A 27867-nucleotide genomic window follows, 5' to 3' on the forward strand; every position below is an offset into this window, starting at 1 on the left:
GGGGGGGGGCTGCACGGTGCTGGGGGGAGGCGGCAGACGGGGTCTGACCGCTCGGTCCTCCACCGCCAGGGGGCGGGCGCGCTCATCGCGCGGGGCTCCGCGTCCTCTCTAGGGGCAGCTTCCGGGGGCCGCTCTATGGCGCGGGGCCGCAGCCATGTTGCCTGCGAGGGGAAGTGGCGGCCCGGAGCCCCGCTAAGATGGTGGAGAGGAGCTCTCGGGGGGCGTAGGGGGCTCGTCCCCCGGCCTCCCCCCTCTCACCCGGGCTGCAGGGTGACCTGGGGCCCATGGAGCAGCTCTAGGGTGAGCCCGCCGCGGGAGGCCGGGGCGCGGGGGCGCAGCGCTCCGGTACCGAGCGGGCCGGGCCGGGGGAAGCGGGGAGGGCGGCGGGGGCCGGGGTGAAGGCGGCTGAGGAGCCAAGAGCGAGGTGCGAGGCGGATCCGGAGGTCCCGGGGGGGGCCCGGCAGAAGGCTGCCGCCCCCCCCCCCCCACCTCCTCACCGCCGCGGTGCTGTGGGAAGGGGCCTGGGGCAGCGGGAGCTTCGCTCTTGGCTTCTGACCCCGAGGGGTTGTGCGTGGGCATTTACGGGCGGAGGGGCGTTACTGTGTCTTACCTTGAAAGCATTTCTGCTTGAAAATGATCTTCATGGGCAGAAAAAAAAAAAAAAAAAGCGTCAAAACCAAGATCCAAACTTTCCCGTTTGACTGAAGAAATCGTGTTTCAGTAGCATCATCCTGCTGACTACAGCGGTGCTGTGCACCCTGAGTTGTGCTGGAATCACAGCAAGGGCTCTGTGAGGTCACGCTCCGAGAGCCCTGCCGCTGCCGTTCAGAAACACGCTTCCAAATTTTACCTGTTACTCTAATTATATTTCCTGCTGAACACTTTGAAGGGGATCCTACTGTTGTCTGACGGCTTATGGTCTGCAGTTAGCTGATGCTTGTACCATCTGTTCCAGTAATAAAAGGAGATGCAACAAGTGTTTTGGCATTATTGCATCCCAGAGCATGCTTTTTTACTTTCTAATCTTCTGCATACCGGATAGTTTTCTGCAGCACTGATAACTTTGGCAGCATTTAAAGTTTCAGAGAAATGTGGAAGGGGCCTGACTACAGCAGAGAGCTGACAGGGACTGTTTGTTGCTGTGTGTCATCTTTTACACCATGATTTTAACCTTAAACGGTGCCGTGCTTTTCCAGGCGAAACAGTGCCCGAGGCTGTGCAGTTTAACGGTTGGAAGTAGCTGCTCTGCTGAGTACAATATTAACAACAAGGAAGTATTTTCAGGGAGGGATTAGTAACTTAAAGATCAGCTGTGTAATGAATGTTTCACACTTTTTAAACAGATGGACTTTAAAAGATGATCCCTAGTTTCTAGGCTGATCAGTTTTGACACGTGCTGTCTGGGGTAGCGCAGAATTTCAGTCTGTGATGCTCACTGAGGTTAGAAAGAGCTGAAACAAACTTAAAACTACCTGAGACTTAAATTTGACAGAAGCAGAGTTTAATAGATGCAAATGATGAACTTTAAGAGAAGATGTAACAAGTGAGATTGAAAGGGCCACTGAAATATGAACCCGGTGCTGTTCTAAGAACTTGGATTTGTTTCTGCTCTGGGATCTGTTCATTTAACGCTCTCCAGCAGCTCCAGGTTACTGGGTAGGTGGCCCTGCTCCAAGCAGGGCGGTGTCCACTGTTTCTGCCAGGTAGGTCAGGGGCCAAGCACCGCCCTGCGTTACACCTATTGCTAGGAGACTGCGTGCAAAATATCCTGATTGAAAAGGGTTAAACCTCTCATCCCAAGTGCCTGCTTCTTCAGAAGTGCACTGTGGACCTTGATGTGTAATAATAGGGCTTTGAGTGAATGCCTGTCTATTTAGCAGCTGTGCAAAAGCACCTAGATGTTCACCAATCCGCAGACTCGTAAGTGAAACTTCACGCAGCTAGTCCTGCTGTGATTAAAATAAGAGCTTTTTTCATTTTTTGCCGCTGTGAAAAAATAGGTGATTATTAGCTTCAGTCTGACTCGTAAATTCTAAAGTACTTGGCTCAACACTGAAGAGACAGGAACAGTCAGCATGGTCAGGGTGTTTCACAGCCCTTATCTGGTGAAGAAGCTTGTTTTCATGATCTAACGACTTCTTGCTCCGTGGTTGAATGTGTTAAAATAGTGATACTGATTTGATATTCCCTTAAAGAAGTATCTGCTGTTGGTAAAACTGACCCCAAGAAAAGCCCAATTTAGTCTGTTGAAACAGAGGTAAATAGAAGCAAGGGGATGTGCAGTGGGGTGGAAGTGCTGCCCCGTTGCAGACATCAAATCCTGTCAGCAACAGCTGATTTAGGGAGATTTGCCAGTGTGCCTTTTTTAATTGAAACAATCGGTTTTGTTCTTCCTCCTATTTAACATGTTTTGCAATCAAAAGTGTTGCATAACGTTTGTATTTGTTAACTGCTAACGTTTTTCTCAGGTTGGCTAATTTTGGTGCGTTACTGGCAGGCCTGTGGGGAGCAGCACACAGCTTGTGGCAGATGCATTGTGTTAGCGACAAAACTCATACCAGGTGAAATTCAGAATTCGAATGTTTGTTGTATTAGAAGATCTGGATTTTACTCCGGGGCAGCTGCCAAAAAGGAACTCTTTAAAATCAGTGTTTCAGCTAAATGTTAAAAATAGTAGCCCTGCCTTTTGCTGCCGTAAGTAATGCATTAAAGGACTTCTCCGTAGTGAAATTGTGCTTTTCTCTGGATACTTTTCCTAGCAGAGGATATTTTTCCTGATTGAATGCCAAGTCAATATCAAAGCAATGAATTAGAGCACTTAACTGAGCACAGGACAGCAAAAATTGAAGTCAAGCAGTCTATAAAGTGTGAAATGTGTTAAATCATGTAATTCACAGCTCAGTTTTCTCTCCTGCTGCCGCTTCCCAGCCAGAAGCCCCCAAATAACCAGCCAACACTTGCAAGGTCTCCTGGAGTAAAATCGTGAGGAGGCAGCGCTTGGGAGGTGGCAGTGGAAGAGCAGCTTTGATGTTCCCTTGGCTGGAATTGCGCAGCTCTCGAAGGACGTGTACGGACTTGTTGGGAACAGCGATGGGATCAGGTGAAATGTACGGCCCAGAGAAAGGTAGAAGCCCTGTGGCAGCGTCGATGGAGCTGAGGATGTAGTGAGGTGTGGTTTACAGGGAGGAGCATGGTGGTGCTGTCCCAGGCCAGGTGAGATAGGTGGGCAGAAGGACTTGCAGGCATGAAAATTCACAGGGACTTACACAGGTAGGGACAAATCTAAGGAGTTCTAAATCATTTGTCAGATTAGTGCTTGTTTAAAGCCTCCCTTCCAGGGCTGCTCTCTACATGATACTGCAAGTTTGTGTTCAGTAGAAATTTCGCTTTAGTTGAAAGCATGAGAAAGGGTGATGCTGAGGACAAGACTCAAACGTCAGACCTTAACCCACCGTTGAAGTGAGCCGCTGCACTCACAGATACACCGAACAAGGTCTAGTTTACACTCCCTGCTGTGTTTTTGCTTTGCATAGGAGTTAGAAACTGTATTCTTTCCTTAAAAGGAGACTTTACAACAAAAAGTAAACTTGACTTGGAAGTTTAGCTTCAGCTTTTCAGACACTGCTGTCAAAAGTCGGTGCACTGTATGCTTGCACTCTCTTCTGGATCCATTAAGATCTTTTGTCTCAAGCCTTTCCTTTTGCAAGCATCAAAAGCTGTGGTCTAGGGGGGGTTTAATTTCTTAAGAAAAGGAACTTTTACTCACAAAACATGCAGATGACTTGTTCCTGTAGTGTGCATGACCATATAAAGTGTTCAAGTGGAAAAAAATGGTTAGTTCATGACTCTCTTGTGATTCATGGCTTCCTCCGAGTCATTACTCTGGTCCAGTGTCATTTTCTTATATATACAGCTCCAGAGGTATAGAGGGGAACAGCAGGAACTTTGCTGGTGCTTTGTTTGGTTGGCTGCAAATTAGTTTAGACACTTCAGGGTTGCGAGGTAAAATAGTTGGCATAAAATAGGTGGGAAAATAGTTGCAGGGGAAAGTTGAATAGGGCTCACACTGAGCAAGAAGCTTCTCGGTTCTCCAGGAATTTCCACCGTTTGGGTTTCTGGCCAGCCTCTGTACACAGGGTGGTAACATAAGTGAGATTTTTCTGTCTTGGCAGGACAATGGCTGGTGGCTGCCTCCATAAATCTTGTGGGTATCTGCAGCCTGGACATGTTTTAGAGCTTGCATGCTTGTGAAGGTAGCATTCAGTAATCCCAAGATTAATTTATAATTAAAGAAAGTTGGGATTACTAAGAATCAAATTTACTAGAAGTGCGCTTTATCTGTAAAGACGGGAGGCAAGGCACTAACTTGCCTGCCTTTCTCTAATAAACCCAGAACTGAAACAGTTGAAATGACCTTTAGTTGATTCTCTTAACCCAGGGCTAGCAGAATCCCTTTCCAGGAATGCAGGGTGGAGAGGAAATCCACTGCTTTCTCCCTTTGTGACTGTTTTTCACATCAGCTCAAGCTCTTATCACAAGCTGATGTACTTAGTGACTCCCTCTCCGGACTAAATGAGTTGGAGGCAGGAGCGGTTTTTGAAAGAGCGACTCAGAGCATCAGCAGGGCTGGGAGCCCAGCCAGGCGTGGCAGAGCTCCTGGGGAGGCTTCACTGAGCACCCCTAGGGCTGCTGGAGCTGCTTTTGGGCACAAGGAGCCCCAGACTCTTCTTGGCAGGAGCAAAGGGACTCTCTGGGAAACCGAGGTGGCAGCTGGCCCATCCTGCTGATACTCCTTTAGCAGTGAAGTTCAAGGGTGGTAAGTTTGTGTGCAGCTAGTACAAAGTACAGCTCTGCTTGTGAAGTGTAAAGGATCCTGTGGGCAGATCGTGTTGCAATGTGCTTGGCATTATCAAGTAGAAACCTGAGTTAAATTTTAAGACTCTGATAACGTGGAACTGGGTTTAGCTGTTAGAAGTCACTTATTTTGAGTTACTGCCTAGATCTGGTCACTATCAATGTCGTTTACCAAACTTGAACATTTCATATGCCTTAAGCAAGCCTTCCTAAATATTTAGAGATATGTTTGATCTTTGGGAATGATTTTATTCCTGATAGTTCTTACAGCATTACATTTCTCTGAAGTAAGGCACTATCAGAAGCCTCTAACAAAATAATTTTAAGTCCCTTTTATTAGATGGGGCAGGGGAGGGACAGGGGTTGAATGGTTACCAGTGGTCAGTAACCTGAATTGGTGCTAAAGCTCAGATTTTTGCCATTACTGAGGTTTCTGCGCTGCCTGCTAGATAGATGTTCAGCCTGTTTTGTCTACATCTGAAATGTTTGGTTACATTCCTCAGGGATAAGTCTGGTTATTTTGCTAGTGTTCACTTTTTAATATAATCATACTGGCTAATCATACTGACTCACATTCCTTATAACTGATGTAGTAGTAACAAATTCATGTACTATATCTGGAAAATTCTGTGAAAGAATTTAGATACTGCTTTGACAGTTTTTTAGCTTCACATTTTCAAATAGAATTTAAACTACTGCATGGGTTAAAGTTGACACTTCCAGATTCCAGTAAAAACTTTCCCAGACTTGACTCTGTGTAGGGAAATTCAGGAGCCAGTCTTTTTACTTCATCTCATGTTCTAGCCTTAAGTTTACAAAAATGGCAGTTGCTGGGCTTGTTTCAGTATTGCCTACAGAAATGCAGCCAGAGTCACCCTGAAATGGGGATTTTTATTGTAACAAGGTCCAGGGACACACACAACGATTTTACAGGTATATTGGTGTGAACTTTAGTGCCGAGACTAAGGTCAGGACTTAAGTTCCTTCTCCAGCAGGTTCAAATTACTTTTTTTCCAGTGGCAGGATAATTTACACCATCCTTTGTCTTTAAATATAAAGAAGTTTTCAAACCTGTTGTGTGGGGCAGATTAAACTGAATTGTGCTGTGAACATGAGTCATTACGGGTTATTCTGCATCTGAAGCTGTGCTCTTTGGGTGGATACTGAAACTGATAGGGCTTGACAAATTCAAATAGCTGCAGGACTTCCCCTTTTGTTCCTTTCCAGGAAAGGATCATTTCACCTGCTTACCCCATAATGCTGTTAAAACTGTTAATTTAGAGCCTGCATCTAGTCATTTGGGATGAAGGCTGCAGCAGCTTTGGCAGGTTTTCAGCTCTTGGATAAGGTGGGGAATGTGTTAATCATTGCCATCAGCACTGACTACTCTTCCTTTTGGGCAGTCAGGGGGTTGTGGTCTTGTGAAGATTTCCATTGTGGTTGATCGTGACTCAGCTTCTATTTCCCCACCTCTGACTCAAGGATTTCACCATGTTAAGAGTTTGCCAGTGGCCTGATGGAGACTGGCAGTTCCCTTGAGCTGGCAGGTCCCCAAGTTCCTCACCATGTTGTGCCACTTTAGAGATGGGCAGAGCCAAAGCATCCTCAGTGCCACAGCAGGTCTGCCCCAGTTCTCGCACGGCTGTTTGTCAGGCACTGGGCATCTGGATGCAGCTTGCGGAGGACAAAGCAGACCCGTTTGGACAGAGCAGGTGACATTAGCATTGTACAGCAGTCAGTTAAGATATTCATGCAGGGCTAATTTTAAACGCTGGTTTCCTGAAGCTTCTAAGAAGTGGAAGTGGTTAAACTCAAGATCAGGTTTCTCAGCTTAACTGGTACATAAACCTTCTCATTTATAGGTTTGTGCTGTAAACAGCTAATCACTGCCACAATGACATCTTCAAGCTCTGCCCAGCATCCAGCAGCTGAGAACGCCTGCAGAACTGCACTCAGACAAGTTAACCAGGTAATTATCTCTCCCTCTTACCTTCTCTGCTTTTTCCTCGCTAAAGGAGTGATTTCTTCCATCAAATCAAAGCTCTCCGAGTACATTTAAGAAGAATTTAGCCTAATGGAGTAGGGCTTTTATCCTGAGTTGTGTTAGCTTTCACTATCAGATCAATGGTTTATCAACATTTTAAGGGGGAGGAGGGGAAAAAGCAGTTAAAACTGGCCACACAAGAAACTGTATAATATAAATTTTTGTACTGGACCTGCACTAGAAGTTTTCCACATCCAGCATTCCTCCTGGTGCTGGACTCTGACAGTTGTATCAAAGCTTTGTAAGCTTGTATGCTGAACTTTGTCTAGTCAGTAATGCATCCCCGTGCCTTTTTCGGAGTCAATTTACGTAAGTATTGAACGTGTGGTTCTCCCCTTATCAACTATTTCTAGAATGTCCCTGGAACAAAAGGTAGTTGTAGCTGCCAGCCAAGGCCAGCGTGGCGTGTGTGTGGTTTGAGTATGGCTCAATACCATGTTGACAGCCAGTCACAGAAGAGACATTTGCAAACAATAACAGTAGAAATCTAGTCTAAAGAAACCTTTCTGACTTTTTTAAGACAGGCATCCAGCCTTCAGAGCCAATCCATTGTAAAAAGCATCTCCACAATATGAGGGGACAGGGCAGGAGTAGAAATAAGCTGATGGGAAGCTGAGCGAGCCTCCTGTTCGAGGCTTAATTTAGAAGCTTTGAAATGTAGCCAAGTTCTGTACAGAACTGATGTATATGCTTATTTATTTGATTCACTCTGCATAAAAAAAAAAGTAAATAGTCTCTGATATTAGTCGCAAAATATTGTCAACACTCAGTGTCCTAGGCAGTGTGGAATAAACACTTCCATTTTGGCTGTACTGTGGTAGCTAGGGGCCCATTTTAAAATAATCACGCTGACTAGGTTACTTCTTTAATCAGAGAGAGCTGTATAAGAAGTTACTTCAAAATCCATTTGAGAGTGGTCATTAGAGAAATGAATGAATGTAAACACATAATTTCATCTTATTAAAAACCATGTGCTGATACAAGCACTTATTTCAGTTGTGCTAAGCTTTTTCGTAGTGAAAAAGCTGGTTTTGAGAAAGAGACTCGGGGCTGGACACGAGCTGTTCTGTTTGAGCTTGAAAATGCTTTTAACAAACATAATAATGAGAAAACAGGCAGACCAGGCACATTCAGAGGTGGGTTTTTTGCAATATTAGAAAACAGTGGAACAAATACCAAGATACTGTCTGGTAGCTGAGTGACAAACTACATTGATGGCAAGCAACCAAAACCTGCTCTCCTTACCTTGTGCAGGAAAACAGTGCTGCAGCTCAAGCTGTCTCTTGGGGAGATGTAGGGCTGCAGCCAGGCTCTGCTTCTTGAGAAGGGCAATGGAGATTGCAATTGCTTTTATATAGGCAGAAAGGAGGGGTGGGTGTGAGACACAGGTGAACCCACCTAACATTGGTAGGTGAAGGCCTTTACTAGCTAGTGCAGATTACATGCCTTGAGAGGATAAACCTTGTCAAAGTGCAGAGGAAACAGCAGAGCACATCGTGTGCTGAGGACTGGACTTTCTGTCCTGTGACAGACTGAAATACCTCGCTGTGTTGGCATCTGATAGGCAAGAACAGAGGAAGAGATTCAGTGTGGGAAACGTGCGTTACAATACTGTACACAATTGTGGAGCTTTCAGAGAAGAGTGAGGGCTTGCTGACATTTTTAGGGAACACAAGGCATCAGATCATGTGGTGGCACTCTCCTAGGAGTTGTTAAAAATCTCGTGGAATAGATGAAGTAGCAGCGTAGGGGGGAAGTAGCTATTTAAAACTTGGTGCTGTTTTATATGGCATCATCTATCTCATCTGCTACTCGAAGCTCCTTGGGTGTGTGGGTGAAACCTAAAGGGGTTGTGGAGCAATTGCATCATTCCCAGGGTGCTTTATATTTTATATAATAAAGATTTTCGTTGATGACTGAGATCCACAGAAAATACAGGTTCTGATCCTTGGTGTTAATTAACTACACCTTGTGTTTAATGCCATCTTATTATTATGTGCCTATTCATGGATCCTGATAAATAGATGCTCCCTAAGGTCTGTACAGAGCAGGCCTGATTTGTTCACTGCACTAATTGAGAAGATTCAGGCGTGCTGCTCTTGAAGTGGCCATTTGCACCATCACTGCTCCTGAATACATGACTCAGTACTTCTGGTCCGTTGCTGCCTGGGACTGAGTTTCCAATCTTCCCTCAGCAGATGAATGACATCAAAGTTAATGGGACAGTGTGAGTGATTAAAGCCTTTAGAGCTGACTGCCCAAATTCTTGGGTTTTTTTGTCTGGTATTTGAGTCAGAATGACTGTGCTGATTTCCATCCTTCTAACTTCTTTTTAAACATTTGTCCATGCAGATTACTTGTAAAAAAGAATACCAGCCCTCAGCAGGTTAGCCTGAGGCAAGCGGTGTTTCCCCACGACCTCTGAACTCCCATCTCCAACCAGGGTTGTCAGCTCTGTGCTTGGTGTGCAGTCTTGCACAGGTTGACTTGGGCAACTTGGGTTTGTTAGCTGTGATCGGCGGGCGTGCGTTCAAACAAAACCCTGTGCTTTGTGTTTCAGCTGCGACCCAAACCGCCGCTTCTGAAGATTCTGCAGGTTGCGGGCGCCCAAGGTGAAACCTTCACGCTGAAGGAGGTGGGTTCAGTTTCTAGGCACTGAAATTGTGCCTGTCCCTGGTTGTCTGGGAGGTGGCTCTTTGTGGGGAAGGGATGGGACTGGCTATTACTTTTTCTGTACTTTGAAGCCCTATCTGCACAAAAGGGATACTTTACCCGTGATTTGATTGATCATAAATTGTCTTGAGAGCTCCTGGAGGAATTGGAATATGAGTGTGAAATATTAAAGAAAATTACTTATCCTGGAAAATCAGAAACCTCTTTAGAGAAAGGAGAGATGGGATAGCCACATTCCTGAGAGAGCGTAGGAGGTACTGTTCAGTTGTCTTGCTCTCTGCTTAGTGCATGAAAGCCTTAAAAATTGGATTCCAGTTGATATTTTTCTTTTAAATTTCCTTTGAAATGGCTTGTCAGCTAAACCTAAGAGACCCTGTGAATTCATTTATTTTAAGATTAAAATGCAATATGTGTACAAGATTAAAAAAATGACACTGACTGTGATTTACAAGAGTATCCTGTCTGCAAAAAATTAAATGCAGTGGTTTTTCATTATGAATGTGTCAAATATTCCTGCAGAGCCCTGTGACTTATTTTAAACACTTATGCATTTAAATAACTTATTTAGCTTCTAAAAATTTTTGCAAAAACAAATTGAATGGTTTAAATGGGGAGAGTTGAGTATTAAATGCAAGTTACTTGTATAGATTAACATTTTAACTCAGTTAAGTCAGGTTTTTCTGCAGTGAATGGAGTACTGATAGCAACTTTTTGGTGACACTGTCATCCAGGAGGGTCGTTTTGGTGGGCAGTGGAGGGATGGAACCTGCCTATGTTGTGCTTAATGTGCTTTGCTTTCTCCTCTTGTAATTGTGGATTCCTCACTGTAGCTGGCAGTGTCCCCTAGCTCTCAGAGGATGTTTCCTCCCCACCCTTCTTTGTGATACTAATGCACTTATTTTTGCATCTTGCAAACTGTTTCCTGAGGGACAGCACTGTAAGTGTGGTCATTCTTTAGTAATGGCTTATTCTCTTAACTGTGGTCACCTTCTGCCTCCTCCACACCTATTTCCTTCTCCTCTTTACTCCAAATGAACAGCAGCAGGCTCCATCTGCAGCCCTCACTGAGAGAAACTGCCCAGATAAAAGTGCTATCGCCCACGTCATGGTTCGTTTTAATGTGGGGTAGCAGAGTGACTGCTGTTGTCCATCTTCAACTCAGTTTTCCTTCTTGTCGAGGGTTAATAGTTACAAACCTTACAGCAGTATGGCAAAGCGTAACTCCCCCTTGGTTGGGAGGCACCGACGAGTTGCGGATGTGCATAAAAAGCAGGTACTGTTTGACTTGCACTGTATGGGGTAGCAGGAGGCAAGTATAAGCTAAAGCAAATTTCCAGGGTCTTTGGTGGTTTGGTTTCAGCTGCAGACATGGCTGATGGTATGGTATGTGTCCACAGGTCATGCATTACCTAGGACAGTATATAATGGTGAGGCAGCTATATGACAAACGACAGCAACACATGGTCTATTGTGGAGGCGATCAGCTGGGAGAACTGCTGGGGCTGGAGAGCTTCTCTGTAAAAGACCCAAGGTAGGAAAAAGTCACCTTTAATGTATGTTGTATTACAGTGGTTGCTGACAGGAGACTCCCAGTGTCACTGTTTCTGTTCACTGTCACATAAACCTCCGTGAATACCAAGTGCCCTGCTCGGTGCCTTATTGGTAATGCATTTGACAAGTTTGAGTTGAGCTCCTTTGTTCTGAAAAGCCGATTCTGAATGGTCCAGGCAGTGAGCTGCTTGAGGTGACATCTTTTTCTCCTTTTTTCCCTGCATCTTCTCAGGCCCTTGTTCTCATACCTAAGTGAAAAACTGCATCCTTCAGTTAAGTTCTGAGCTAGACTTCTCTGTAGCAAGCATTTAGGAGTGGCAGAAAAACCCCACTGCAGTTTCCCAGTGTCTCTCTGGATCAAAAAAGGAATTTCTGTCCCTGGTTTAAAAGGGTAATGCTGTTTGGTTTTGTGAGTATTAACTGTCACCTTCTTTCCCACAGCCCAGTCTATGACATGTTGAAACGGAACCTGACTTCTGCTGCAATGGCAGGTAGGTTTGTCACAGTATGGGCAAGTATATTCAATGTAGTGTTGATGTAACTTGGGTAAGTAATGATATTCAGAAAAGAGAAATGTTTCTGAAGTTGGAACAAACTGCTAATGAAGGCTTTGACAAGACAATCTCTTTGAGTATGTGTCTTTCCTGTGTGTCCACCATCAGTAGCTGTGATAGGAAATCAGTTAGCTGTTTGAGTAACGTGGCTGCCTGTGACCAGTGGCCAAACCTTGGAGCAACAGACACATTGTCTGGAAGCACGTTGACAGAGCTGAATACTGTGGATGTACAAATCAACATGGCTGAAGTATCCCATCCAAATCATTATTGATTTCTCAGCCTTTTCTCAGTTTCATAGCATGCTGTGACTTCTTGCTTTCACCTCGTTTCATAGTCTTGAGATTGAATATGAGTGCTGGAAACCCAGCCCAGTTCTGCAAGCCAAAGATGTCTGGACTTTAATCGAACACTTGAACCTTTAAAGGTCACTGTTACTTTCCCAGCTCATAAGAGAAATCAAATCTATCTACATCAAAAGTCCTTCAGTCATAAACTAAAATTTATTCTTAAATTCATCTCAGTTGATGGCTTCCTTGCAGCCAGTTTCCATTGTACGGCTGGCAATCTTAATGTGAAAAAAGACTGATGAAGCTACAAGTGTGCAAATCATGAGGGACCTGCACCAGGAGAGTTGTGGAGTCTTGTGCCGTACTTCCTGGGGGTCTCGAAGCAGATAATATGGACTTAGTTCTCCATAAGGGCTTAGTCTGGTTTTGCACACATACATAAAAGCTTGTGCAAGTTTAGAAACTGAGAAAACATGGCCCTAAACTGCCTAGTCCTCTGCTTTGAGCCATGTATTGGTGCCTCTGAGGTCCCCTTTCTCTTTTTATGTAGAAGCATCTTCCTAAGTGGACTCTCCTCTAAACACGTTACCTGCAGAATAACTGTGTGAGTGCTGTTTCCCCCGCTGGTGATGTCCTGGCCTCTTCCCTGTAGGCAGTGTATGTGGAGAGCAAAGGATCCCAGCGAAACACTCTCCTCTGCTGGCCTGTCCCCTTCTGTTTGGTGTGTGCATGTGGCTCTGTGCGTGTGGCTGGGTGTGCGTGTATGGTCCAGTCATGGTGTAACTATTTTTAAACCTGCCAAAGGAAATGCTGTTCCTTTAGGGAGATGATCACTTGAGTTATACCAGCGTGTCTGCTTGTGTATGCGTGTGACTACTAAACGAAACGAGCTTGGCAGACCAGACCTTTGACAGATGCATAGGAAGGATGACTCTAGGTATCGTTTTTGCCCTTCATCGCAGCATAGGAATCAGTAGAAGTGCCATAGGGTTTAAAGAGGTCCTTGTGTTTCGTGTTTTGTAATAGCTGCTTGTATTAATTAGCCAAATCAGTGCTTATCAGCACATCATTTTGCAGATTATCTCGGCCACTTCTTTTAAGCACACTTGTAGAAAGACAAGTGACTGCAGTACATCTTGATAATGAAGACTAAGCTCTTACATACTGCTCTTTATCAGATGGTGTCCTTGGCCAGCCTTCACTCCAAGCGTAACTCACACGAGGTGTATTTAGGAATACCTCGCTTTTGGACATTTTGTGTAGTATATGTTGGCTTCAAAAAAGGAGCCTTCTGCTAAGTGGAGTGTCTTTTCACACAGTGTTTAAGGCTAGTTTTCATTATTTATAAAGTGTGAGAAAGGGTAAGTCTTCACCTCTTCTAATGCCCCTGCAGAGCCAGAGCAATTAGGGATGAGCCAGTTGGCTTCTCTTTTCCTTCAGGTATTAAATAATCAGTGGCTGCAGAAGCCTTAGGGTGATGGGAGGGAAGAAGGGAAAGCTGAACTAACGTATGGAGGGCAAAGAATGTGGGATAGAGCCATGTCATTTTGTGATCCTGTGTTTTGGTCCATTTTATGGACCACTTTGTAGTCTGCTTTTCTGCCTGTAGCAGCAGTTTTCAGTGTCTTCATATCAGTGCCATGATTCATGGTGTGAATTGGACTGTTCATGTCTGCCTGGCATTCCGCAGGGAATTTCTCCCCTAAATTGAAAGGGGAGCAAGTAGGAGCCATCCTTGCATCTTTTGTTCTCTAGCAACTCATTCCGTTTAAAGGGTAGACTTCCTAAGTTCAGCTCTCCCATTATGTAGAAAGATTTCTGTTAATTTGATTGTTCTTGCTATTTAGGTTGGCCTTTTAATTAACTCTTGGGGCCAGTGTAATCATCTGGATTAAATTGTGCTATGGGTGTACACAGCTACCCATGAAAGAGCTTGCTGTTCATGGAATTTTCCCTTCTTTAGTCATTGTTCTTCATGTCCACACCCTTTAAGGAAGGCGGTTTTTCTGTCTCAGCCTAAGCTGAAAGAGATGGTGTCCTCAGGTATTTATAAAAATCTTACTCTTCTCAGTTCACCTTCTTTGGCATGGATCTGATCCAGCCTTCAAGTGAGAGTCCCCATGCTCTGCCTCCATGCAGACTTCTTGTGTAAAGGACCTAGAGCTTGTGATGCCAGGACAGCCTGTAGGAAAAAAAAAACCCAAACGATTTTTCACATTGGGAAGAAGGTTCTTACATACTGTGAGGTTTCTTCAAGCTTCATCTCCAAGGAGGCATAGACTCTGTATTCCACAGGCTAATGCCTCCATACTCACCTAGCAAAGCCTAGGGAATACTGGAGTCGTGCCTCTAGGAAATGGCCAGCTCACTAAGGAAGAAAGGGCTCTGTTTCTCTAAAGGGTTAGTTAGAGGTCTGCCAAGCCTGGCTCGTTGGTTGCTTGCTGAAGACCCTCTGTGTTGTGAGAATGGTTATTACCAGGGAAGGTTTTTTCTTTTGTTTTACCTGCCATCTAGATGCTGCACAGAATCTCGCAAAGGAACAGAGCGTCGATAAGCCAAGCCAAGACCAGCTGAAGGTAAACCCACTGCCTGGTGGTTTCTTTTGTTGTACAGAGTGCCCCTTCTCTGTACCTGTGCATGGTGGACTGCCAGAACTTTGTGCTGCTTGGCTGCCAGGTCCTCACCTTCCTGAAAAGTTCTTGGAGTCCACAGAGCAGGGACAGAGTGACCCTTCTCTGTTCTCCTCAAAACAGAGTACCAGTCTCTGAGCGCGTTTCTCTGGGGTGTAGCACTTCTAGTCCTCAGTTCCTCCAGTGTGCTCTGTATTTTATGTCTTTCCCCCCTCTCTCCCATCCCCTCTCTGAGTAGGAATTGCCAAATAATTAAGCTTTCTAAAACGTGTGAACAAGTTTTGTGTTTAGTAGGATTGTTTTCAGAAGCTTTCAGGCAGAATCTGAAACCTAGGAAAAATCTTTGTACATTCAAACTTGTTTCCAGGTATATTTTGGGATAAGGGTGGTCCGATGTGGGAGGCGTTTGTTCACATTAGGGGCCAGAGAGTCACAAAAATCACAGTTACTGCGTTAAAGATGGCAATTTTTGGACTTCTGCCAATCTTAAGATTTTTCCTAGGTTGCAAGTAATATTTTTTTGTGCTGATTACAGATGCATTAGCCTTCCTAAAGGGTTATTAATAGTGTGTAGGTTTTGTTCAGAAACTTTTATTTCTCTTCATAACTTCTTGGTCTTGTACTGCAGCTGGTGACTCGGAATGGAAGTGCTACATCCCCTTGTCCCTATAAGCTCTGATGGACTAACATCTCTTTTTTCCTTCCTTCATGCAGTTTAGCCAGCAAGAAGGTTCTGACACGGGCGTCATGGAGGGTGAAAGCAATGTTTCTGCTTTGTCTACCTCAGAGCAAAAATGTGAGAATTACGAAGGTGAGTGCCAGCCCTTCTGCAGTATCACAATGTGTCCAGGCTCTTCCGCTCCTTCTCCAGTGTGACACGTTGAGCTCTGCATCAGCAAAATGCTGGAGGAGGATGTTGGGAGACTAATAAAAACCTGTTGTGGAATATAATCTTTAAAAATCATCAGTTTATGCTAAAGATTGAGAGAACTGCAAATGTTCGCCAAAGGTATTTTATGATAGACGTGTTTTCTAGCTTGGATATTTGGTCTCATAAATAAACAAACACTTTGAATAAAATGGCAGGTTAAGCCCCAAAAGCACATCTATCACTAAACAATGCCATGAGAAATCGTACAGACCTTGCTGAAGGGTATTTTAAATGCTGAAATTATACTTGTATCTATTTATCTTCCCAAGGGACTCTCTCCTCTGATTACATAGAACACAGCCTGAGCTGTCTGCAGTCATTACCTGCAAACCAATCAGGGAACTGAATAACAATGGAATTTTTTTTCTAGCCAGCTTAAGTGTAGTACAGCTCCTTCATATTTAGACATTTCCTTTGTTTTAATGTCTGGGGATTTCTCGCAGGTTCACTCATATGGATTTCTGATGTTACAGAAGCAATTTTCCTGTTTTTCTACTTTCTATTCTCACGTTGTTCTCGTATCAAGGAACCTAATTTGTAAAACCAAATCTTCTTTGCAAGTGTGGGTATTTCCAGATCAAATGAGAGTGGTAGATGTTTTCCTGGCTGCATGTACAAAAGAGGTAGAAACAGTCCTTGTCTGTGCCTTTGAAACTCTTGGCACTGAAGACAGAGAGAGAGAGAGATTCAAGGTTATCTTGAAATTCAGAAGCTGAGTTCAGGATCATAGACTAAACTGCACGGGCTAAAAAGGATGCTGAAGCTTGGGGTTACGGAGCATGGATTCTTACCTTCCTGCTTCCTATTTTGAGCCTGGTTTGGGAATTCAGGAGCTCCCATCACTGGAAATTTGAACTAAATTCAAACCAGTTCTTTCTGCATCTAAAGTCACTCAGGAAACCCACTCAGTGTTGACTTGGTTAGAGCTCTGAAAGAAGTGTTTGTGTTTCTGTATTGAGTCTTAAGGTAAAGCTAAAGAGAACGTGTACTGTTACGGAGGCACTGGGATGCTCCTCTGACCTCTGATGGCTGTGCAGTGACTGTTTTGCCAGGTTCCCTTGGGTAGATCCACGAGTACCGACATGCGGCAGATCTGACATCCCAGCACACTCGTACAAACCCCAAAGCTCTGAGCAGTAACTGCCTGTAAGAAGGAGCAAGAAAGATTTCTAAAATCAGATGGGGCCAAATTTTTCTCTGCTAGTCTCTTAAATAATGTAGGTGTGGCATGACTTAGATTCTACTTGGCTCTTACAGACAAAGACTTAATAGAAAACCTCTCTAAAAGCAAGAAGCCTAAGCTGGACCTAGTGTTTGAGGAATGGGATGTAGCTGGTCTTCCATGGTGGTTTTTAGGCAACCTCAGAAGCAATTACAAGTCCAGAAGTAATGGATCAACAGATATTCAGACTAACCAGGTGTGTAGACATTTTAAATAGGTGCACTGTATTCTCTTCCTCTCCTCTTTTGGGTTCCAAGTAAATAAAATATTCTTGTTCTTTCTTTCCCCTTCCCACTCCAGGATTTTCAGCCTCTCCCTTGTGTGTTCCTGTCCCAGCCTTTCACATCAGGTGGTTGGTTACCTTCAGTGTTCTTAAATAAACTAGGTGCTCTCTGAAGGCTGTGTTCAGCCGCTGGAGGTCCTTCGGCACTCCAGAGCATTGGTTGTATTTCAGGAGTTGCCCCTCTTCTGGGTTGAGCGCTGTTAACGCGGCACAGCTGGCTGTAGCGTGGTGGCCGGCTGGCGAGGGGAACGAGCAGAGTGCTGCTTGAGAAAAGGGGTGTCTTGTGAGAATAGTGAGCTGCCCCTTTCTCTCCCAGGGGTGACTGGAAAAGCTGCCCAGGCTGTTAGTGAGGAAAAGGGGAGAGGTGCTCGCTCTGGCGAGGGCCGTGGTGCTGGTACTGCTGCTGCTAACCTGAGCTCTAAGTGGTCTCTCCTCTTTCTTTTCCAACAGGACATAGACACTGCTGTTGTTTCAGATACTACTGATGACTTGTGGTTCCTCAACGAATGTCCATCGGATCAAAGCAGCGCTGCAGTCAAGGTAGAAGTGGTTGACTGCGAAGAAGTGAAAGAAGGTGACAAGAAGGTACCTCTTTGAACAGCTGCAGTGCACGTGTTCCACCCGCTGGCCTGCTTTAACTGAGCTCATGGTGCTGTGCTGATTTTGGAGGAGTTAGATCTGTAACCATCCAGAGTCTAAACTGTTTAGAAAAGGCTGTCACCATTCCGTACGTGGGGTGGTAGCTTTCCTGTGTAGTCAGTCTCCTTGGGTTTTGGTTTAAATGCATGTATTTTCAAGGCACAAAATTAATTTTAAACTAATTAAAACTCTAGCAGCAACTTTACTGTATTTCTACCCAATATCTGTAAGACTCATAAATGAAAAACTTGAAGAGGAAAATCTCAGTTTATGTTGTTAGCATTCAGTGTACGATAGGCTGGTTGGAGTCTGCTAGCGGAGGTGGTGGTGAGATTGGTCACGGGTAATTAATCAAATGTGTGTTAAAAGGATTGAGTTCATGATTTCTGCCATGGAAATTAGTAGGACCACTCAGGTGTGTATGTGTTTATGTTTGTATGATTCTCGTGTGCATCAGAGGGAGGTATGAGTTGACCACAGGCAAATACAACTGTAAACCAGCCCAGCAACAGTTGTCACCGTCCTGGAATAGATACAGTACATAAAATGGCTCTTCATGCACTTGTGGAAATGACTTAATTATCATGGCAATTATATAGTCATTTTAGTTTTGGTGCACAATGCCAAGCACATCAAAACCAGAGATTATTGTGCCCCTCTAACAACATTTCCACTCTTTTCAGGTAACAGAGGATGCATGTGTGCATGACTTTGAGGATTCTCAATGCTTAAGTGACGACACAGATACAGAAGCTGCGTCTGAGGTAGGCATCCTTCAGGTCAGCGTTCCTTCCTTGGAGCGTGCTGCATCCTAGCTGTAGTTGGAAAACCTCATCCTACAGCTACTACTGGTTCTGGTAGGAGAAGCTGATTCTTGTAAGGGTTTCAGAGGCCAAAAAAGGTGAAAAAATCAAGCCAAAAAAGCTTTTTTTTGTAACCTACGTGAAGGAGTGTAGAAGTGTAGAGAAGTTGGCCTGACCTGGTCTGGTTTGTTTTGGACAGGGCTCTGTTAAATTCTAGACTGGATGGGCAATGAGCACTGGCAGCCCTTGAATGCTCTGACCCACCCAGCCCAAAGACACCGAGTGTCTCTCCCAGCCACAGGGCAGTCCTGGAACTCTCCTGATTTCGGCCACTTTTTATGGCAATGTCAGAGAATTTATATAGGTTTTTTAGCTAGGAAGGGTTTTTGACTAGGAGATCAGGCTCCTTTCTACATTGTTCGTCCCTTTTGTGCCCGGGTAACGTAGTGTCAGCATGGGCAGCCGCTGGCATTTTACTCATGATTTAACTTGTCCCTTCACACACCCAGGAAGTGAATGAAGATTAGGCTCTCAGTTTCCAGCACGGTCAGTCTAATGCTATATGCAGTTAGTATTAACAATATCCATGCATGTTTTAACTCAGTATTGTCCTCTGAAAGGAAAGCTGGAGTACAGTCCTTGGCAGAGATTTGGAAATCTGAAGTAGGCCCTTTGTAATCACCGTAGTGTTCATACTCAAAAAAAAACCCAACCCACTTGTTAGTGGACATTTCTGTATCAGGATCAGGGTTCCACTGAGTCCTGGGTGTCCAGGCCAGCTCTGAAGCTGTCACTTGTTTTGTGGTGGTCTCTGGGATGAGAAGAAAATCCGCTTCAGAGATGCTTGTATGGCCTTTGTCAGGAGGAGAGCCTACGTGCCTGCTGGTGTCATGTCTTTGCCCTTGCAGTGCCTCTGAGGACAGACGACAGCTCTTTTCCCTGTTTAAATGAAAAAACAAGGTGGAAGGAGAATAAGCAGTAATTACTGGGTTGTCACCCCTCCCCACTACCCCATTCCTCTTCTGAATTCCCTCATGATGGATATTGAGGGACACGAAATTTGTGTTCTTTCATCTGTCCTTTTTGTCTCCCAGGCCTGCAGGCTGCCTTTTCAGGTTTTGTTGTAAGTCACCGAAAGTGTATCGTGATACTCTTTGCAGCTGATGACACCAACATTTTTTAGTATAATTTTCTAGACTGTGCATCCTTGACAAATTAGCATGTCCCTGGCATTGGACAGCTGAATCATAGCTCTGAGCTTGGGCAGCTCTTGCCCTTGCTGTGTGGGGTAATCAAGTAAGTCGCTATTAGTTGTGCAGATCCAACAGATGCTCAGTGATTAGTGAGTCAGGGAGATATATTCCTGACTGATTCCAGGAGCTCTACCCTTGAATTTAGAGTGAGATACTGAAAATTCAATAAAAATTCAAGCACAGCTTGAGAACATTGTATTCTTCCAGAGTGCTGAAGGCTGGGAGGAAGGAAGGACAGATTTTAATGCTTAAGAGATCTGCATCTCTAAAATACACAGGGGTAGTCAAATTCTCTTTAGGTTTTCTGAGGTGCTGATAAGCAAACCAGCAGTCACGCGTTCGCAAGCTTATACTCGGTAATAAATGTCCTTTTTTGGTGAAGTTTCTTTGCTGCTTTTCCTATGTAGAGGAAACAAGTTGTACGCTAACTTGCTGCTGTTTTTGTCTGCCTCAATCATTCCTCAGGACTGCTGGCAATGCACCAAATGCAAGAAATTTAACTCTCCAGGCAAACGGTACTGTTACCGCTGCTGGGCCTTACGGAAAGACTGGTACTCAGATTGTCCCAAACTGGCTCATTCTCTTTCTCTGTCCAACATTGATGCTATGCAAAACAAAAATGATGATGAAGGGATAGATGTCCCGGACTGCCGGAGGACTATTTCTGCTCCAGTTGGCCAACCCAAAGACCTGTACGTGGTAGAAAACAAATCCCGTGTAGATCCCTGCAGCTCTATTGAGTCTTTGGATTTGGCACGAGAATGTGAAAGCAAGGAGTCCCTGTTGCATTTCACTGAGCATAAAAAGGAGGAAGAAATACAGTCTTTAGAGAGTATAAAAAAATTACTGAATCCTTGCTTCTTATGCCATCACAGACCACGGGATGGGAATATTGTCCATGGAAGGACTGCTCACCTTGTGGCCTGTTTCAAATGTGCAAAAATGCTGAAGAAAAAGAGATCACCTTGCCCAGTGTGCAGGAAGGAGATTGAGATGGTGATCAGGATCTTTATGGGGTAGTTGTGCCAGTTTAGGCCTTCTCCACCAAAAGATAGCACAAAGGTTTTCTTGCACTCACACCCCAACTTCAGAGCTCGGCCAGTGAATACCAAAGAGAAACAAGATTCAAATCTGACCAAGAACACGGAGGAATCTTCTGCATTAAATTTTCAATATCCATCCGAATTAAAGCCCACAGGGAGCAGGGAGTGACTGGCACATTGGTATCAATGCCCCAGCTTTGAAATGGTCTAAATCTTCTATTTTCAGCCCAGTGGTGTCACTAGGATTCACTGTTCTGACAACTGGTCCTTGAAGACAAGAAGTTTTGGAAAGAGTTATAATTTTGGCTGTTGGAGTGGTGGTCTCCAATAAGTCAAACCCTGTGCAATGCCTTCTAAGGGGGGAGTCTGCATCTGAGATAGATATATAGAGAGAGATATATATATACAGGGGTGGGAAGGAGGGTGGGAGGGAAGGATAGACAGAGGACTCTGCAATTTAGATAAGCCATTTCTCCAAGGATCAGTTCTCCTGAGGACGGTGAGAAGTAAATAACCTGGTTTCTGATTTTTTTTTTTTGTTTAATGTAGGCTTGTTAGATAAGGTAAAGGTCCTCTTGCTCCCAAACTTGAAATAAGTTCTTCCAAACTTTTAATCCATAGCTATCTCAGGTCACATATCAAACAGCAAAAGAATAGGGTGTTATACTTCGCTTTGTTATTGGATCTTTTCATTTCTGTTGATTCTTTTTTCCATTTCAGTACTGTTCTGTGTTATCTTGCATGGCTTTGTTGAGGCCTCTCCAGCTTTAGCTCAGTATCTGTGCCAGCTGGATTAAATTATAACAGCTCTGTGCATGTTTTGGGATGTTCTCATAGCTCTGTGCTTACAGCACCATTGCAACTTCTACCTGCCTCATCTCATGAGGCCAGCCTAGATAGAAGATGCTCACTTCAGAGTGTAGTGTGGCTTTAAAGACAGGATATGGGCCTTTGAGGGGAAAAATTAAGTCCTGTAAAACACCAGTTGCAGCTGGTTAGTCTATGGGCTGTGCTTGGTGTTAGTTTTTTTCATTTTCTTCACTGATTTTCTTTCCCTGTGGTTTAATGCTTCAAATCTGTTTGCAGCTTTTATGTTGTCCTTCAGAGCTATGCATGGTTGCTATACTGGCTGTTAAAACTCAGCTAGAACTGGCAGTTGGAAAACGTCTTAACCCTTTTCCGAGTTCCTAGAGTGTGCTCAGATCTTCCTCAGCCTTCCTGCCCTCCAGGGTTTGGAGGGCCCGCAGCACGCAGCGGCAGCGCCTTCACCTTTCAGCTATACAGGCATTTGAATTCAGTACAGCGTGTAGAATAAACCCTGTTTTGTCATCTTCTCTGTAATTCCCTCTAATCTAGGAAGTACACCTGAAGGGGGGGAAAAAAAAAAAAAAAAGAGAAGGGAGTGCTCATACCTTGGTGCTTCTCTAGGCTGTTTCCCCCTTGTTTTCCACACTCCTTGTGCTGGCCCAGCCCGAGCAGGTCAGGCATATGGTGGAAGGTCCCAGCAAACTGCGATGTCAAAGTTGTTGTTTTTCTGCAAAGATATCAGAATAGGTGCTATATGCAGTTGCTGCCTGTCACTGCCAAAAGGCAGATCCACCTTATATTTTTGCATAGTATTGCAATTATTTCTGTGTTGGCTGTAATTTAGGCTATTGTTGTTGGCTGTTATTTACAGTTGTGTTTTAAAAACGGGAGGATAGTGCACTATCTGTAAGTCCATGGGAATCAATCCACATGGAGAAGCTGACTTATTGCTCCCTTAACTAAAGGGCTGTTAAGTTGCTGGTGATGCACTTTAATCATGCTAAGATCAGCAGCGTCACTGCCTGGAATCACCAAAGGGAGTTCCTGCCAGGTAGTTTCTTCCCTTTTCAGGTAGTTTCTTTCCTTTTAAGGGTCTCGGGCTCAGCAGGGTGCGTTGTGGCACTTTGTGGCACTTCTGAATACTGTGAATTCCCCCTCACCCCGATTGCACCTAAGAACTAAATGTTTTGCTAAAAGCAGTTCTACTGAATTGTTGAGATCTGGCCACACTGAAAAGCGTGTAATTTGTGTTGATGACAAAAAAAAAAAGTAGTCAGGAAAGTTTAAGTTCCAGTAATGGGGTTGAATATCCCTACCACAATCCTACAGCGATCTGAATGCAGCTTCTGTTATTAAATGAAACTCGTTGTCAGTGTGGCAGTTTGTGATAAAAAGCAAATCTGCAAGATGACTTGCAGTGTGACGATCTTTGTGTCTTCTTGTTCAGTATAACCACGGTGTTTACAAGATGCGTTTGTCAAGTTCTTAATTCTTTTTAACTGAAATAGTTAGGGGACATAAGATATCCCAATGTAACAGCTGATTTTCCTTCCTATAGCAGAATAAGCTATGGCAGCGCAAGCACATTGTGTGTAGCTGTAACTGCCCAAGTTGTGGCTTGGGCTTGGGGGGGCGGGGGGGGAGGGAGTTTTAGTGCAGGAGAAAGCCAGAAGAATGTTATACTGCTTTAACTTAAATCTAAGTCTGAACGCAATTTGCCAATAACCATTCTTCTGACACTTTTAAGGAAGTGCAGACTTGAGGTATGGGTTGAAGAACTAGCTCAAAGCACTCGACTACAATACTTAGGTCGCAGCGCAGATGAGAGATTGGCCAGGCAGTGCTATTACTTTCCTTTCCTACAGACATGGCAGTTAATGTGGAGTCCTAATTCAGAAACCCCTGTTTTGGAGGAGCTGAGCATTTACCTGAAATAGTGTGAACTCTGGTTCTCGTCATCGGTGTCTCGTAGTGGATGACAGTTCTTTTCTCTTACAGTGGTTTTACTACGAAGTGCAATATGAGAGAAGAGGTCCTCAGTAATCTTTAGCAGTCGTTGCTGCACGTCTGTTAGGAGAAGCACTGAACGCAGCTGTCTTTCAGTGCCCAGACTAGAAAGGTTTATATGTTTCACTGTTTGGTTTTTTTTTTTTCTTCAGTGACATTGGTTGTGGTTCCTCAGGAACCTGCTGAAGTCACACCAGCACAAGTGTACCTGTAGGTCAGGTTTCATTGACTAGATCCCTCTGCTTTTCAGCCAGAAGTTTTGGCACCAGTTATCCCCAGAAGCAGCAGATTTTACTTTGGTGGGTATTTAAATACAGTCTGGGAACCATGAGGCTCACAACTGTATAATCCATTCAGCACATTGTAGTGCTCTGCAGTGTGAAACTGCACCTGTATGTAAACTGTCTGTAGTGGCAGCCAGAGGTGCACACCTTGCATTTGCTCCCCAAAGTCTTTCCAGTTTAAGTGCCTCTTCTCAGTTACTCAGTGACTCGTTTACTGACGCACAGCACGTCAGCCTTTTCTTCAGCTCTCTTCAGAAATCTCAGCGTCCCTCCTCTGCTGAGATGTATTATCGGGCCAGTTTAGCCTAAACAGAGCCGCTGCATGAATTACAAAGATCCTTTGGAGCAGCTCCCCAGAGTGCTTATTTCTTCTGAACAGTGAGTGTTTCCACAAAGACTGCGATGAACTTCCTGCCTGTGTTACTTATTGCTTGTGGTGCACGACTGTGGTGGAAACCATAATGTAGCTTGCCAGGGTCTGCTCCATCCTTCTGCGTCCAGCATAGATTGTATCTGTTACTGAGAACCTGCCCTTGCAGAGAAAAAGTGAGTGTTGGACAAACGGGAGTGGAAGTGGAGTGGAAACTGGCTCAAAACCCGTTGGGGTAGCTTGCTTCTGCCTGCTCATGCTCTGCCTCTGCTTAGCTTCGTCTTCTGGTCCTGGAAGAAAAAACAAAACGCTCTCACTAGAGGCCTTCAGTGAAGGCTGACCCCTTTGGAAGGTGCCAGTGATTGAAGGAAGACCCAGAGCACTGGTCTCCATTCTGGCTTTGTAAGCTGAGCAAAACTCCTCGAGGCCTGGGCGTCGGGAAGCAGCACCAGGATCCTTGAAAAGGAGATACTGTGAGGCTGTTCTATCAAGGGCAAGAATGAGACCTACAGATGATACAGGGATGATAAACTGTGCGTTTGGAACAGCTCCAGAAGCACAGGTGACCTTCAGCCAGCCACTTCAGTGCTCTGGAAATCCTCCTGCGGTTATCTGTCTACAGCGTCTGGAATTTTCCTTGCTCCTTTGAAAAACAGGCGAGACCCTGCTTGTGGCTACAGGGTAGTGTCTGCCCAGCAGCACACTCAGCTGCCACAGGCGGGGTTACACACCCCCTCGGCTCACCCCGCACCCCCTCGGCTCACCCCGCACCCCTCTGCACCTTACTCGGAAGAATACAGGCAGCTGTTGTGGTTGCAGCCCCGTTTTTCTGTGCTGTTTTTACCCTGGTCATGTGCACTTGCTGCCCACACATCTGTGGGGATGCCCCGTGCCTGCCCCGCTGAGCAGGTGCTTCAGGAAGGTGCAGCCGGCTGAGCTGGGCGATTATCTTCAGAGTCTCCAACTCCTAGAAAACATAACGGCATCTGAGGATCGCTCTGAGGAGATACTTGAAGAAGGCAGGAACATGTTGTACCTCTGACAAAGATAAAGACTTGCTGTTCTGAAAAGAGTGATTTCCTGCTCCATCTCCCCAGCACCCTTCCCTGCAGCCCGTTGTTCTCAGATATATTTTTCTTGTTTAGAAAAACTCCATGTCTCGATACACACCCACACAGTCCCTGCAGTAACGAGCGGGAGCGCTTGCTAAACATCAGTGTGTTTGCACTATTTAAAAAAAGGCATGCCTCACAAAATTGATGACCTGTTTTTGTGTCCTGCGCGTAATGACTTTAATTAAATTGAGCGCATTCTGTGATAACGTAGGTTTATTTTTTCATTTGTACTGCGTTTCGGGGGAAAAAAAAACTTCTAAGTAAAGGCCTCTTACCAGTTAAGCAGCCTGTGATCTTCCTGTGCGTCCACCTTTCCAGGGAGGGAGGGTCCTCCCAGCCCTCGCAAGATGCGTCTGCCTTGAGTTGGGAGGGGAGGCTGTAGTTGAACGTATGTGTTTGCAAAAACCAGCAGGAATGGCAGCAGGGGAAGGGCTTAGGCTTCACCTCCAGCTTGAAAAAGTACTTGCTGGGTTGGTTTTAAGCTGGTTCCCCAGTCCCGTAGCCACTCCAGGTTCCCAGGAGGGGCAGCGACCGCGTCATTTGCTCGTGGTAGTGCCAGGAGGTTACTTAGCCCTTCTCCAGCTGTTTTTAATGCTGTTTGTGTTGCCAGCGGGACGGACACAGCCCTGGTGATGCACCCTGACAGGCCGAGCTCCCCGGAGAGGCGGCTCACTAGAGGGCACCCGCCAGCCGCGCTTGGCACGGAGCAGGATGCTGGCAGGTTCCTCCCAGCTCTCATCTCCTTGTCTCCAGGCTGTGCAGACCCGACCTTTACATCCGGCACAAAAAAGGTTGCGCCGAGGGACATGAGTCCTGGGGTTGGGGGTTGGTTTTCCTCATTTGCCCCTTGGGTGACGGTGCTGGTGGAGACCGGGAGGCTGCGTGTAGTCGTGAGGAAGATGGATGAGCACGCTCTGCTCTTCCGTGGTGTAAACTGGCCCCACAGATGCCCAGCAGTGATTTATCCCTAGTTGCTTACCAAGGAGATGTGGCTTCATAATGAAAAGCATCTTGATTGCTTTGTAGGAAAACAATAACCCTCCACCTGTGGCATCTGAACAGAAGCCGAGCTGGTTCCCCCACCCCTGACACGAGGATATCCACTGGCAGAGGGCAGAGCTGGGTGTATTTCTGGTCCTGCCCCTGCTTGTTCCCTGCCTGTTTTTAGGAGCAGCTTTAGGTAGGGCTGGTGTCCAGGGTCACAGACAGCTGGGTTGCACCCAGCAGCCATTTCCATTCTGTCCTGCTATAAAAGCAGCAATTAGACGCGCTGCTAACCTCTGCCAGTCTGAAGCCTGCAGGGAAGTTTCTGGCTCTGCCCCCACAGTCCTCTCTCTGTGTAACCTTTCCTTGCACCCTGCCAACAAAACCGACCTGTCCCGACATGCTCCAAAGCGCAGGAGCTGCAGAAAGCAGAGCATCAGCCTCTGTCCTGTGTGCCAGAGATCCCCCACCCTCGCCCTGCCCGCCCTGGGCGAACAGCAGCTGCTGGCCAGCAGCAGGCACAATGAATCCTCCTGCCTCTAACAGACGAGGTATTGGAGCAGGGTGGAGTTGCTCACCTCTGAATTGGACTTAACGGCAGAGGCTGGCCAGCCGCGTGCTGAAAGGAGATGGCTGTTCAACTCGTACAGGAAACAACAGCGTTTCATCTTCCTCGCAGGTGCAACCACGATGCGTTTCTGTGGGGAAGAAATACTGTTCTGTATCTTATCAAATAAAGGATCCTTTTCTGCTGTAGCCTGTCGAGTAGCCAGAGCTTCTTGTTCCAACCCTGCTCAGCTTCTGCCCTCAAGTTCCCCCCCGTCACCGTGCCTCTTTTCCTCTCATTTTTTGTAGGAAAGCCATTTTTTGGGGGCAGCATTTGTGGCACTCCCCAACTCCTTTAAGCAGTTGCAGGTCTGGGCAGGAGCGCTCTCTAAAGCCCGTGCTCTTCAGGCTGTTGCTGGGAGCCAGCAGCACTTCTTCCTCCTCTGCCTTGGGGTAACAGACAGCAGAATCCACCCCGCTGAAAATAAAGTCTCGCTTTATCCAAACACCTTACCCAGAATTGTCAGTGACCCAAATGTGGACATTGGGGGAAAAAAAAAGCTCTCTGAAACCCAATCTGATGTGAGCCGCACCGCTGCTGTCCCAGCCACCAGTACGGGCTGGGAGACCCCCGGGAGCTGTGTGGGGTCTCCAGCTGGATCTTACTGGGGCGAGGAGGCCGGTAGAACGAAACCTCGCCAGCAGAGCAGGCTGAGCACCGCAGCTGTGAGCTGCCAGTGCATGAAAACTGCTGTGGTTTTAAGGAAAAAAAAAAAATGCAGTTTTTCCTTCTAGCAGCCAAAGCCTCATTAATTTGAAGATTGAAATGGCCACACAGTTGGAAAGTGGCATCACAGTGGCAGGTCTGAACGGGGATTCAGAGGAACCAGTGTGAGCCCCCGGTGCACAGAGGATGAGGGGGCTCTTACATCCACACGTACCTTTTGTTTCTGGAAAGCCAGACCAGCCTCTCCGTGCTTTGCC

At 45.6% G+C, this 27867-nt stretch overlaps 1 protein-coding gene across 3 annotated transcripts; it reads left to right on the forward strand.

Annotated features, from left to right (window-relative positions):
- The first annotated feature begins 143 nt into the window (after positions 1 to 143).
- On the forward strand, positions 144 to 25635 carry MDM4 (MDM4 regulator of p53). 3 transcript variants are annotated; one of them, XM_074893965.1, is made up of 11 exons: positions 144 to 300; positions 6717 to 6823; positions 9459 to 9533; positions 10969 to 11102; positions 11564 to 11613; positions 14481 to 14542; positions 15311 to 15407; positions 16785 to 16945; positions 17483 to 17617; positions 18355 to 18435; positions 20193 to 25635. In XM_074893965.1, exons 2-11 carry the CDS (start codon positions 6749 to 6751, stop codon positions 20745 to 20747), a joined length of 1425 nt encoding a protein of 474 aa, XP_074750066.1. In that variant the 5' UTR covers positions 144 to 300; positions 6717 to 6748; the 3' UTR covers positions 20748 to 25635. The 3 variants fall into 3 exon arrangements, with proteins under 3 accessions (XP_074750066.1, XP_074750067.1, XP_074750068.1); XM_074893966.1 differs by lacking the exon at positions 144 to 300 and adding an exon at positions 4422 to 4816; XM_074893967.1 differs by lacking the exon at positions 144 to 300 and adding an exon at positions 6468 to 6566.
- Positions 25636 to 27867: the final 2232 nt, after the last annotated feature.

Source organism: Strix uralensis, chromosome 24 (assembly GCF_047716275.1).
Source record: "Strix uralensis isolate ZFMK-TIS-50842 chromosome 24, bStrUra1, whole genome shotgun sequence".
NCBI lineage: Eukaryota > Metazoa > Chordata > Aves > Strigiformes > Strigidae > Strix > Strix uralensis.